This window comes from Rhinolophus ferrumequinum, chromosome 12, assembly GCF_004115265.2.
Source record: "Rhinolophus ferrumequinum isolate MPI-CBG mRhiFer1 chromosome 12, mRhiFer1_v1.p, whole genome shotgun sequence".
Lineage (NCBI taxonomy): Eukaryota > Metazoa > Chordata > Mammalia > Chiroptera > Rhinolophidae > Rhinolophus > Rhinolophus ferrumequinum.
In genome coordinates, this window is record NC_046295.1 from 76,632,947 (window position 1) to 76,645,435 (window position 12,489).

The following is a 12,489-nucleotide window of genomic DNA, read 5'->3' on the forward strand; positions in this document are numbered from 1 at the left end:
GCTGGGCACTGGGGCCTTCCCTGCCTCAAGGAAACAGGAAACGGGTCCTGGGCCCTGTAGGAAAGGGCTTGGGGAGCAAGGGGCGGCTTCCCAGAGAAAGGGGTCTCTGGGCCGAGACCTAAAAGATGAGTCCAAATTAACCAGGGGAATGGAGGGACAGGTGTTCCAAGGAGATGGGAGACCAGAGCAGGAGGGAGCACGCGGGGGCTGTGTGGCTGTCGTTGGCACATGAGGGTGCGGCCAGGGAGTAAGGTCGGGCGGCTCTCCCAGGAGATGGGGCCTGTGGAAGGCGGGTGTGGGGTGAGCAGGGATATGGGGTATGCTGGGGCAGCAGCCTCGGGCCCACCTCACGCATGTGGATCTGGGCTCGCTGCTTGAACACGGACGTGCTGGACACATCGAAACGCTGCTGCAGCCCATCGAGCCTCAGCGGCTCCATCTTCTCATAGCAGCTCTGCATCTTGAGTGGGTGGTAGGCCAGCTGGGACAGCTTCTCCATGTACTGCAGGGAGGGAGGGGTCCGTGGCACCTGAGCTGGGGCCGCCTGGGTGGCCAGGCAGCCCCCCACAGACCCACACCTTGCCTGGGCCCTCAGAGTCCAGGCCCTGGGGCAAGCGTTAGCACCTGGGAAGGTCACCTTGGGGGTGGGATGCCCACAAGGGCAAGCCCCGGAGGGCCCGGAACAGTATGAGGATCTGAAGGCAGAAAGACCGTGGTCCAGCAGCTCAGCCTGGGAAAAGGGTTCACGTCCCTTCTGGGGCCCTGGGTGACCTTGGGCAAGTCACGCCTCCTCTCTGAGCCTGTTTCCTCAGCCTCAAAATCAAGAGATGTTTTTTTCAAGATTTCTAAGGTCCTTTCTGGTTCTCAAATTCTGTGATTATTGTCTGTGGACTCTCCAATTTGAGGTACGGAAAAGGAGGCTAAGATTACAGGATCAAGTCTATCTGCACCTGACAACTATGTGGGACTCCAGACAGCCAAGTACCCCAATACGGGGTCTGTGGAAGGTCGTTCACCCCCGGAACCAAATAACTGAGGAAGAGTGAGAGAGCTGGGCTGTCTCCATTTGTGGGGTACACGAAATGGCATACATGTATTTAATTCTACCTCAATACTTGTATTACTCATCGCTGAAGCTTGCCTTTCCTTCCTCGCCTCCTCCTCTCCTTCCTTTTTTTCCTCCTTCCCTCCCTCCCTCTCTGTTAAGTTCTTTGATATCTTGGCAGGCCGACCGGCTTATAGAGGCTGGTGGAAGGGGTTAACTTCCCCCTTTCCTCTACCTGCCGGCCCGAGGACAGCCGGCAGCTTCAGCTTCATGCACTCGGCCCTTCAGAACCGCTGTTCACAGGCTATGCCAGGAGGGGAGTGGCCACCCTGGGTGACAGCAGGGGCCTGACCCAAACCCAGGAGGCGCCCCCTCCCCCGGGGGGGCTTGCCTCACCTCGCCCAGCTTGTCGATGCCGCCCTCGTTGATGACATTCAGGTTCATGTCGGTGACCTCCTTGAAGAAGACGTCCCGCACCTCAGTGAAGCCCTGGCTGGTGGGCACCATGAGGGCCTCCAGGATGGACGGGATGTAGGGCTGGACGTGGTTCCGGACACACACCTCTGCCTTGGGGAGGATGAAGCCTGCGCCCGGAGAGAGCCAGTTATCTCCCAGCCATCCCGGACCCTGAGGCTAGACACAGGCTGTTGGGTTATTTTTTAAAGAAAACCACTGGTGACAATAGTAGCAAACATTGATTCTAGAGACAACTAGCTGATCAAGATAAGAAAGCCATGGAGCCAAAGTAACCTGGGAGTCAGATTGGACCCTGATGTTTCTGAACCTGGGATGGCAAGAAACTACAAAACTGCTAATCCAAAGGTGCTGCCAGTTTTTCTGCTTAGCTAGAGGTAGAGAAAAACATTTTTGAGGGTCTTGCTCCTTTGTTTAGAAAACAAATGGAAGACACTTTCGTAGATTCAGTGAGTCTCTGGGTTTTGCAAACACTGAGCTCAAACTTGCTCAGAAATGGTGCGGCCTGACTCAGAAATGGTGCGGCCTGACTCAGTGTCACCACGTAAAAGGCTGCTCCCCTGTGGACAGGGGCCAACCCCGGGACACTCTGACCACAGCATTTTGACTCTGGGGTGTTTTGATGTCCCTCCCTCGCCTCTGCCCCACTAGTGTAGTTTGTTCCACAAAATAAATGTCAGTTCTCAGTGCTTCATCCAGCTCACAACGAATACAGCTAGTAGAGAATAACCCTCGGACAGCTAAAACTGCCCACTGCCAATGTGCTATGGTGCAGGGAGCGAAATGATCCCATCTGGCTGGGAACCAAAAGGAGCATAAACGGACCCAGAAAAGTTAGATGTGGTGAAAGTGAGTCATCACAGAGTTAGGCTGAGGTCTGCTCAAATGACATGTGGTAAAAACCTGTGATTGACAGAAGATGAGCCGAAGGCTGAACCTGACAAAAATTTAGGTCTTCAAGATCTGGGTTTATAGAAATAACAGCTACAAGCCAACTCACAGGAGTTAGAAAAACAATCGCTCAGATTTGATTTCGATTTTTTTAAGACAATCGATAAATCAAGTTGTGAAATGCACCCGGATCCATGAAAGAGACAGGAGGTCCGCCCAGGCCCCAGGGCCCGTGGTCCCAGCAGGTCAGCTCAGCGATGACATGCCTGGCGGGTGGCCTGCCTACCTCGGATCTTGCTGGCCAGGTGCTCCTTGGAGGTGATGATCTGGTCCATGTCGGTGCGGATAACCGCCTCCATGGCCGGCCGGGCCAGCTGCAGCTTGGATAGCACCGCCTCGAAGCGCGCTTTGGCCTGCTCATATACCATGCGGTACACAGCGTCCGAGATCTGTGGGCAAAGATTCGGCGTCAGCACCAGGCTGAGGGCGCTGGGCAGCTGGAAGCCCCCAGCCCAGGCCCACCCACCTGGATCCACTGCCGCTGTCGCTCCTGCGGTTTCCCCTTCAGCCGCGGGCTGAGCTCCGCCTTCAGCTCAGGGCCCAGCTCCTCCATCACAAGGTTGCTCAGGATCTAGAACGGGAAGGCACAGCAGGGGCAGGGGCTGGGGCACATCCAGGTGTGCTCCTCCCCACGTTCCATCAGGCCCAGCCACTCAGGTCCCTACTTCCTCGGGGTTTGGCCCTTTGCTCCGTATCTCCACTCCCCTCTCCCCTGAGCTTATCTGCTTGGCTGTCCTGCAGGATCCTCGGGCTCAGGGGTCCCCCTCAGAGCCTTGGCACGTGCGGCCGCCCTGTCTGCAACACCACACGTCTCCTCCCCTGCCCTTGCATGAAAGTGTGTGTGTTTATTTGTCTGTTTCTCCTGCTAGACAGACAGCTTCCTGAGGGCCAGGACTGTGTCCCTCTCGTTCACAGCAGCACCTCAGAACCTGACCCAGGGCAGGTGCTCAGTAAATGACAGAAAAAAATAGCAAGCATCTCCAGCTGCATGACCCACCTCAGCCTCCATTTGTCCAAATCTGTGCTTGCTGTCTCTGTCCAAACCTGCAGCACCCAGAGCCCCAGCTCTGTGCCCAGACCCACCCTCTGGACCCTGAGGTCACTTCCGCAGGCTCCCTGCCGGCTCTCCTGGCCTCACCTGCACCTCATTGCCACACAGCATCTCCCAGGTGCCGTACAGCTCCTTCGACTGGCGGTACATGCGGATAGCGTCTGTGAATGCGGGGCCCTCCACCTTGGAGTTCTCAGGGATCCCTACCCAGGAGGAGGAGGTAGAGGAGATCAGTGGGATGGCCCAGTGGCCTCCAGGAAGCCCAATGGACTGACGGCTACTCACACACACACACACACACACACACACACACACGCATGCACACCCCACAGTGACCCCCACTGCCTTTGTAGTAATCGTGGCAGGAGTAGTTGCAGTGACACCACCCAGCAGCAGAAGCAAGGCGGTCCTTCTTCGTAGCCCCTATGTCCTTAAGTCTCCCAACCACCCCAAGACATGAGCACTGTCATTTACCCTGCTCCGCAGATGTCAGGCCACTGGAGAGAGTCCAAGGGCAATGATGGCAGAACCAGGGCTGGAAGCCATCCACCCTCCCAGGGGAGGCTCCCCAACACTGCAGAGGGCGCCAGAGGTACCTCAAGATCCTCCTGGAGTCCCATCCCCTTCCCTTACTCTCTGCATCAGATGCCTACAAATTTTCCCTGCTAAGAGCCAAAGGGTAAATGTTTTCAGCTTTGCAGGCCAGATGATCTCTGCCACAACTCAAATCTGCCACTGCAACATGCACGGAAGCAGCCACAGACGTCTGTGAATGAACTCGGTTAACAATACTAAGCAGTGGCCGAATTCAGCCCAGGATACATGGTTTGCCAAACCTAGTTCTGAATCACTGACCCCTAAAGGGACTCAGTTTCCCCTTGTGAACAGTAGGAACTGTGACTGGTCCTGGACTCACACACGCACTGGGAGCCTCCCAGGGCCGCAGTGCAGGCCCAGCGTGGAGGTGCATCGCATTTGACTCATAACTGCGGTTGAGTAACGGCTCTTGCTTCCGTGGGCAGACCTGGGTCTGCCTCGGTCACCACTGTGTGTCCGGATCTGACTAGAAAATGCCATGTCTATTTTTGTTAGTGGCGGTGGTGGCAGTGATGGTGGCCGTGGCCCAGGTAAGTTTGCCCACCTCCCCTGTGCTGGCAAGGTGGGTCAGTGAACCTCCAGCCCCTGGGTGCTAGGGAGGCAAGCTGCAGGAAGTTGCAAAATCGGACTTAGGGAAGAACGTGGTTAAACACCACAAAGACAGGCAGCCACGTGCCTGTGACCGCTGCGTCCCCAGAGCTGAGGGAAGGGAAACACCAGCCTGTGCCTCTGAAACCCCAGCTCCCACTGCAATGACTATAGGCTGAGTCACCCCCACAGAGAAAAAGCCCCTCTAGGGTGTGGGGAGGACCACTCCTCTCCCACATCCGGCTGACGGCAGGAATCACTGCCTGTCAGAGCTGGAAGGTAGCTCAGCGGTGGAGAAACTGAGGCCCAGCCCCCATCTGTGCAGTGGCAGCTCCCTGGGCTGGGATGGGGACGGGGGGAGTCTCTCCCCTGCGTTTCAGGGACCTGACATCAGGCAGGAGTGACTGGAGAAGAGCAGTGGTGTTCCAGCCGGTGCCACCCCCCTGAGCCAAGGGAGGAACCCCCTCCAGCTCTCAGGAGGGGCACAATGTCCCAGAGACCAGGTTTTGCCTGGAAAATCCAGGCTCCGCGTTATATGCAGCCTCTCCCACGTCAGGGCATTCCCATTCTACAAGCAACAGTCAGGGATGCCAGGCCGGGGCGCTTTCCAGGTGGCAGGAAGGTGAGGCAGAGGCGGGGGCAGCAGGAAGGAAGCTGCCCATGTTCCGGGCCCTGGCTCTGGCCGGCCAGACACTTAGGACGTCTCGAGTCTACAGGCAGAGCTGCTGAGTTTTACAAAAGTGAAACCCCTGCTGAGCTACTCCCATGATCCTGGCTGTTAGGGGCTGAACTGTGTTCCTCCAAATGTATATGTTGAAGCCCTAACCCCCAGTACCTCAGAATGTGACTGTATTTGGAGATAGGGACTTAAAGAGGTGACTAAGGTAAGATGAGGTCCTTACGCTGGGCCCTAACCTAATATGACGGGTGTCTTTATGACAAAAAGGAAATTTGGACACAAAACATTCGCCCCTAGAGGGAGGACCACGTGAAGACACATGGAGAAGGTAGCCCTCTGCAAGTCAAGAAGAGAGACCTCAGAAGAAAACAAACCTGCTGACACCTTAATCTTGGACTTGCAGCCTCCAGAACTGTGAGAAAGTTAATTTCTATTATTTAAGCCACCCAGTTTGTGATGGCCGCCAGAGCAGACTAAAATACTGGCCCTGGGCTGACACCTCAAGACCTCCAACACATTCGTTCGTCTAATCCTCAAAACAGTCCTGTGAGGAACAGTTGTTCTCAGCCCCATATTCCCAATGAGAAGAAGCTCAGAGAGGCAGTTACTGGCTCAAGGACACACAGCTAAAGAATGACAGCCCCGGGGCTTGAACCCAAGACCCGCTGACTCCAGCCAGACCTGGAGACTTCCTGCCTGTGGTGTCCTCAGGGTCAGGCTGAGAAAGGAAACTGCATTCCTCAGGCCTGGGCAGCAGACAGGAAGAGGCCTTGACCTCTGTACCCCAGGCCCACCCTCAGGGCTTAGCTCAGTGCCCCAGCTGCCTCTAGCCACCCCCAGCCGCTCCAGGAATGCAGGATGTGAGGGGGGCCCTGGGATGAGTTGGCGTCCACCCAGCTTGGCCTCCTTCCCCCCCACCCCCCCATTTCCTGGCAGCCCCCAGAGTGAGCAATTCCAGGCTCCACAAATTCCAGGCCCAGCCTCCCGAGCTGAAGAAAGAAGAGAACTTTCCCACAGTCCTCAGGGTAGAGGAAAGGCTTGGCTAAAACCAGCCTTGTCAGCTCTGGAACACCTTCCTGCCCTGCCGTAGGAAGCTCCTTCCCCCCTCCTGCCCGCCCCCCAGCAGCTCTCCCTCTCATCCCTCCTGCCCGCAGCACCCACACCCAAGGGGCTCCCCTTGGCCTCCCAGCCGAGCACTCGCTATATGCCAGGCACGGAGCCAAGCGCTAGCTCATTTACTCCTCCCACCAATCCCACAAAGCCCCAGTTTATCATCCCCCATGGGGTCCCGAATGGTGACTTGTCCTCACTTTATTCTGTCCCCATCCCCCACCTGGCCTGGGGTCACCCTGCCAGGTCAGCCCTTAGTCTTGGAAACCTGGAGAGGGTGAAGCTGGGCCAGGGCTTGGGGGGGGCGGGTAGGGAGGGAGAAGGGAGGAGGAGAGAGGGTGCCCCAGGCCAGGCAGCCAGAGCCCAGATCGCCTCCACCCAGTCCTGGCCCCACAGTCCCCAGGGACCTGGGAACAGGAGGCTCTTTGTGGGCAGCAGGGCCCAGCCCAGGTGGCAGGGGTTGGCCTGACTAAAGACCTGGTTCCTCTGCCTGGCAGATTCCAGACAGGGCAGAGGCGGTTCTGGAGAGTCGAAAGGACGGTAGGAGTGAGCTGAGTCACCACAGTTGCTGGCCTCCAGGTGTGGGTGCCCACACCATCTGTCCACCTCTGTGTGGAGCTGAGCCCAAGGTGTGCCAGGCCGGCAGGGTGGGTGGGGGTGGGCACAGCTGCCTCCCTCTGCTGTCCCGAGGCCAGGTCGCTAGGAAGGCAGTTCAGGGTCCAGGACAGGCTGTTCCTTCCCCAAGCGCAGAAAATCCCTCAGGATCCCACCCCCCCCTCAGGAGACAATCACATCCAAAACCTTTCTCATCCAAACCCTTAGATCGCTACAAGGCTCTCCTGGCCTAACCCAGTGTCCCCTGCAGCCCCATTTCAGGTCACCCCCTCTCCACTTCAGGGCCTCCTGCAGTTCCTCCTCTAAACTGCCCTGCCTCTGGCCTCCCCCACGCTGCTGCTACCTCTTTCTGGGACTCTCCTCCTCCCACTCCTGGAAGACTATGTCTCTAACTTCAGGTCTCAGTTGACCCATCACCTCCTCACGGGAACCACCCTGATCCCTTTCACACCCCGCCCCCCGGACATTCACACCCTCGAGGCTCCCGGGTGGCTCCCCCAGCACCCCGCAGAGCTGTGACTCATCACCTCTGGTGTCCTCATCTGTTTAACATCTGTCTCCCCCACCAGGCTGCTGGCAGCTCTGGGGCCAGGACCACATCTTCCTCCCTTGTTGCATCCTCAGTGCCCAGACACGAAAAGTGTTTGTTGAATGAATAAGTGAGCTAAAAGAGACCTCTTAACTTCACAGATGAGAATACTGAGGCCCTGAGGGAGGAAGCGAACCTCCCAGACTACCTAGAGGTCAGTGGTAAGAGGATATAATAAAAAAAAATTGTTTTACAATTGAATACATTCCCACTGTGAATCCTCACAAACCACCCAGACAGGAGGGATTATATCCCCATTTCAGAGGTAAGTCGGTCTTCTTTGGTCACGTTACTAGAAAGTGGCAGAATCAGGACTGTGATTCTGTGACCCAGGGCCCAAGGGCACAATAAGCACACTCATCTGAGAGCAACTGCCCACTTTTTTTCCTGAGCAACACAGAATTGTTTCCATCAAGGAAGGAGGTTAAGGATAGCATCACAATGCTTTCTTGCAAGCCCAGAAGGAAAATGAGAGCCTCTCATTGAGCAGGGTTGCCACACCGCACTCAGCCAGTAGGTGTCGCCATTCAGCAATAACCCAGGTGATGCCCAGAGCTCAGCCCGCACTTCCCCAGGGCCTGAAGGCCACTCACCATTGTTGCAGTGCCGGATGCAGTCCTGCAAGACAGCTTGCCACTTATCCTGCTCGGCTTCTGTCATCATGCAGAAGTAGTAATGGCGCGCGGAAGGATGCCAGAGGATGAGTGGGAACTGCGTGGGGCACTTGAGGATGGGGGCGGCGCCCGACTTCGATGTGGTCCCTGTGGAGACAGGGACCTGAGCAGCTGCCCTCTGTAGTTTCCTGGGGGCCCGACCTGAGGGGCAGGCTCAGGCCCACAGAGGGTCTGCCTGTCCTGGGGTAACCAGCGAGTTAGTGAGGAGGCAGCTTCCTTTAGCCAAAATGCCCTCACATCCTGGCTAAAGGGGCCTCGGAATCCCTTGGCACCTGTCTAGATCCAGGTCTTAGAGCTGGTAATGCACTCCCTCTTGGGGAAGGTTCTAAACTCCGCGTGTGAGGCACAAATAACGCAGGGTCAGAGCCCTCGGGTGCAAAGGTCAAGCATTACCTTCTTGGGTTTCCTTTCAAATTTTATCTGTGGAGGCCAAAATGTGGTTTAAATGTCCAAGGAGGGAGGGAGGCTTGTGGGGTGGGGGATAGAGAATAAATAAAAGGGGATTTTTCTCTCTCTATTTTGACTGCACGGATATTCAAGATCCCGCGAGATAAGGGGTCCTAAGCGATGACCTCGCCACTGTTGTTAATAATAGGACAATGACAGTTCTTCTTTGCACCCTGGCTCTGTCTGCATCCCTGTGCTGGGCTCGGTGCACACAGCACCTCGTGGGGTCTACACAATACCCCAAGGTCAGTCTTCTCAGTGCCCTGTTGCCCAAGACAGCAAAACAAAGCCAGGGTGGGGGCAGGAATCCAGGAATGCTGACTCCAGCTGAGCCCTCAGCCACACGGGGGCGCTTTAGCCCCAAGTCCCATCTGGGGGCACACCCCCCCACCCCCAGTACCTCCCGCCCACTCTTTAGTTTCCCTAAAGATCATCTGAGAGGCAGATGTGTTCCTACAAAGCTTCTGGGAGTCTGTGACAGGGTGGGGTGGAAACAGGGTGCCGAGAATAACTCCTCACAAATGCAGCATTGACTCAGCAGTTTACAAAGCTGGGTCACCTCAATCATCTTCTCCCCGGCATCTCTCAAGGACTCAGGGAAGGGAAAGGATAGAGAGTGAGATCCCCATTGCACAGCTGTGATGGTTCAGCTCAGGAAGCAGGGTACTTGGCTGGGGCCCACACTGGTCCAGCCCAGATTCACTGCGTGGCCTCAGGTAATGCCACCAGCTCTAGGCCCAGCTGGTCTTTCTGCAAACGTAGAGCCTGGAGCTCCAGGATCAGGGCTGCCCTCTCCCCTAGCCAAATCCCCGGGTTTGCACAGGACATTTTGGCCTGGGTTGGGTGCTCCTTTACCTGGTAAAGAGTTGCCAACGAGCTCCAGGTACTGGTCCACGGAGGTGAGGATTTTGTAGCCTGCACTGTTGATGATAGCTCGGGGTGGGACGTGCCGCTCATAGGCCTGAGGAGGGGGCAAGAGAGATGGTCCCTAGGGGTTACAGGCGTGGCCAAGCGTAAATCCCATCTCCAACTCTGGCTCCAGGACCCTACCCAGTGTTGCCTGCCTCAGGTGGGGAAGGAAGAAAGGGAGGAAGAAGAGAGACAGGGAAGAGGAAGAGGAGCCTGACCAACACTAGAGTCAACACAGTATAGTGACCTGGACTCAGGCCCTGGGCTCAAATCCTGGCTCCACTGACTACGATCTGTGTGACACTGAGGATAAGGTCCCTTTACCTCCTATGCTTGTTTCTTCATCTGTAAAACCAGGGTAATAACAGTTCCTACCTCACAGGGCTGCATGAAGACAGACTGAGGTAACCCACAGAAAATGGTCAGCACGGTGCCTGGCTCAGCAAGGACAAGTAAGCATGCTAAGATTATTGTCACTATCGTCACTATCGCTACTACTACTGCCTCTTATGAGCAGTTACCACTCACTGAGCGTTCGTTACATACCAGTAACGAACATACCAGTGCCCATACATACATACCAGTGCCCATACGCGCTCCGGGCACTGCATGCTTCATTTCACAGACTCTCACAATACCGCAGGTGGGTACCATTATTAGCCACAAGTTCACACAGCAGGCAAGTGGGGACCTAGGACATGAACCTGGCCCATCAGCCTACGGAGCCCAGGGTCTTTGATCAGAACCCTGAACTGTCCACCAAAGTCCTGGCTTCTGAGCAACCACACAAGTTGTCTTTGGAGATTAGGTCTGGGTACTGCTTTCTTACACCCGTGGGAAGAAAAGTGGTTCTTCTGCAGTAGCTCATACAGCAGGGCTGCCATGCTGCACTCTGCCACTAGTTGTCACTACTCAACACATTTCTCAAGAGTGGCTGGACCGTTTAGGGCACTCATTTGCCAAGTTTGGTCGGTCCCAAGTCATCAGCAGCAACCTAGAACTTGTTAGAAACGTAAATTCTTGACACCACTCCAGACCTGGATTAAACTGGGGCAGGACCAGCCACTGGTTTTTTAACAAGCCCTCCAGGCGATTCCCAATTCCCAAGCAATTCTACCAATTTGAGAACCACCCCCCTAGGACAACAGGTTGCTCCTGACTGTGTTATGCTAGCACAGATCTGCCTGGAAACAGGGGGCTCAAGCCTGTCCTCTGGCTGCTCTAGAGAAATGTCTGGTAGAAGAAATTGGGTCTGTGACTCAACCAGATGGGGCTTCCCCAAGGGCCCAAGGCAAAGATAAGGACACTCAGCAGGGACACATGTACCCACCGCAGGGCAAGGAGGTACGGGGGGCGGATCAGGAAGGAAAGGATAGGACCACCACCCAGGTGTAAGCAGGGCAGGGAATGGCTGTTGAAGAGTGAGAATGGGATGGCCAGGCAGAGGAGCTGAGCGGCAGGAGGCCCAGCCGGCCCGAAGCCAAAGTAGAGGAGGCCTGGGCAAGGAAGGGCCCTGGAAACAGAGAGACCTGAGGAACGGGGAGGAGCCAGTGCGTTGGTTATGGGGGAGCTGGATGCCTGGATGGATGTAATTTAGAGAGGGCACCGTGTGCAAGCAGGTTTGGGGAGGTGGGAAGGGGTACGGAAGGGTGCTGAGGTGCTGCTTTGGCCCTGGGGACAGTGGAGTGGGGGTGCTGGATGACAGGGTGAGGGTGGGAGTCTGGAGTCTTCGATTTAGGAGTATGGGGTGTGCGTGATAACTACCGTGGAGAGGGACAGCTTGGGGAGAGGGTAGAAGGGGACGAAGACCTGGCTGGGGCCGGCAGGAGCTGGGGGCTCAGGGCGGGGCACCGGAGGCTGGGTGGGGTGGCGGCCTCACCACTTTGTTCTCGTAGAGCACCAGCCCGTAGTTGTGGGGCACGAGGCTGAAGCGGTTCCGCCACTTCTTGTTATCCTCCTGGTACTGAAAGAGGTTTCCCGAGAAGATGATGCGCTCGTCCAGGGGCACCTGTGGGAGGGAAGGGGGCAGGACGTGAGGAGGGACAAGGGAATGGGCTCCTTCACGGTGGCAGCCTGGCCTGTGGGGCCCACGTGCTCCCCTACGAAGGCCTCCGAGGCAGGGCTGTGTCACACCCACTCGGCAGGTGAGGAAAGCGAGGCTCAGAGCAGTGAAGGGACTTTCCCGGGGTCCAGGAGGAGCAGTGGTGATGTCAGGACTTGAACCCAGGCCAGACACCATGATTCAGAACCCAGACAAGACCGTACTCCATCCTGGCCCTAGGCAGGTACAGCTACCTCAGGACAGGTCTGGAACTTTCTCTGGAGTCTGCAGCAAGCTGCGTCCCCATCCATCCCCACTACAGTGAGGGTGCAGGGCAGTCACCCCAGCAGAGGGGACACACTCACAGACCAGGCCAGTGAAGGCCCCAGCGCCTGGGGCTCAGTTTCTCCTCAGGGTAACAAACATTTGACCAAGGTGGCTCCAGGGAGCCTGCCTAGCTCTGACAACTGACAGGATGGCCTCCATGAATCTGGGTGGGGGTGGCGGGGGCCTCAGCCTGGATGGTTCCATGTTTTTTCGTTGTTGTTGTTGTTTTTTGGGGGTTTTTTATATATTGGGGTGACAATTGTTAGTAAAATGACATAGGTTTCAGGTGTACAATTCTATATTACATCATCTATAAATCCCATTGTGTGTTCACCACCCAGAGTCAGTTCTCCTTCCATCACCATATATTTGATCCCCCTTACGCTCATCTC

At 56.2% G+C, this 12,489-nt stretch overlaps 1 protein-coding gene across 1 annotated transcript in view; it reads right to left on the reverse strand.

Moving 5' to 3' along the window:
* Positions 1–12,489, reverse strand: part of NIBAN2 (niban apoptosis regulator 2) — a 49,159-nt gene that overhangs the window by 3,531 nt on the left and 33,139 nt on the right. The window contains exons 3-10 of the mRNA XM_033123224.1: positions 11,609–11,737; positions 9,676–9,781; positions 8,293–8,460; positions 3,609–3,724; positions 2,937–3,041; positions 2,697–2,859; positions 1,442–1,629; positions 347–502 (exon numbers count right to left, since the gene is read on the reverse strand). Coding sequence (XP_032979115.1) covers positions 347–502; positions 1,442–1,629; positions 2,697–2,859; positions 2,937–3,041; positions 3,609–3,724; positions 8,293–8,460; positions 9,676–9,781; positions 11,609–11,737 — 1,131 coding nt within the window. The remainder of the gene's footprint in view (positions 1–346; positions 503–1,441; positions 1,630–2,696; positions 2,860–2,936; positions 3,042–3,608; positions 3,725–8,292; positions 8,461–9,675; positions 9,782–11,608; positions 11,738–12,489) is intronic.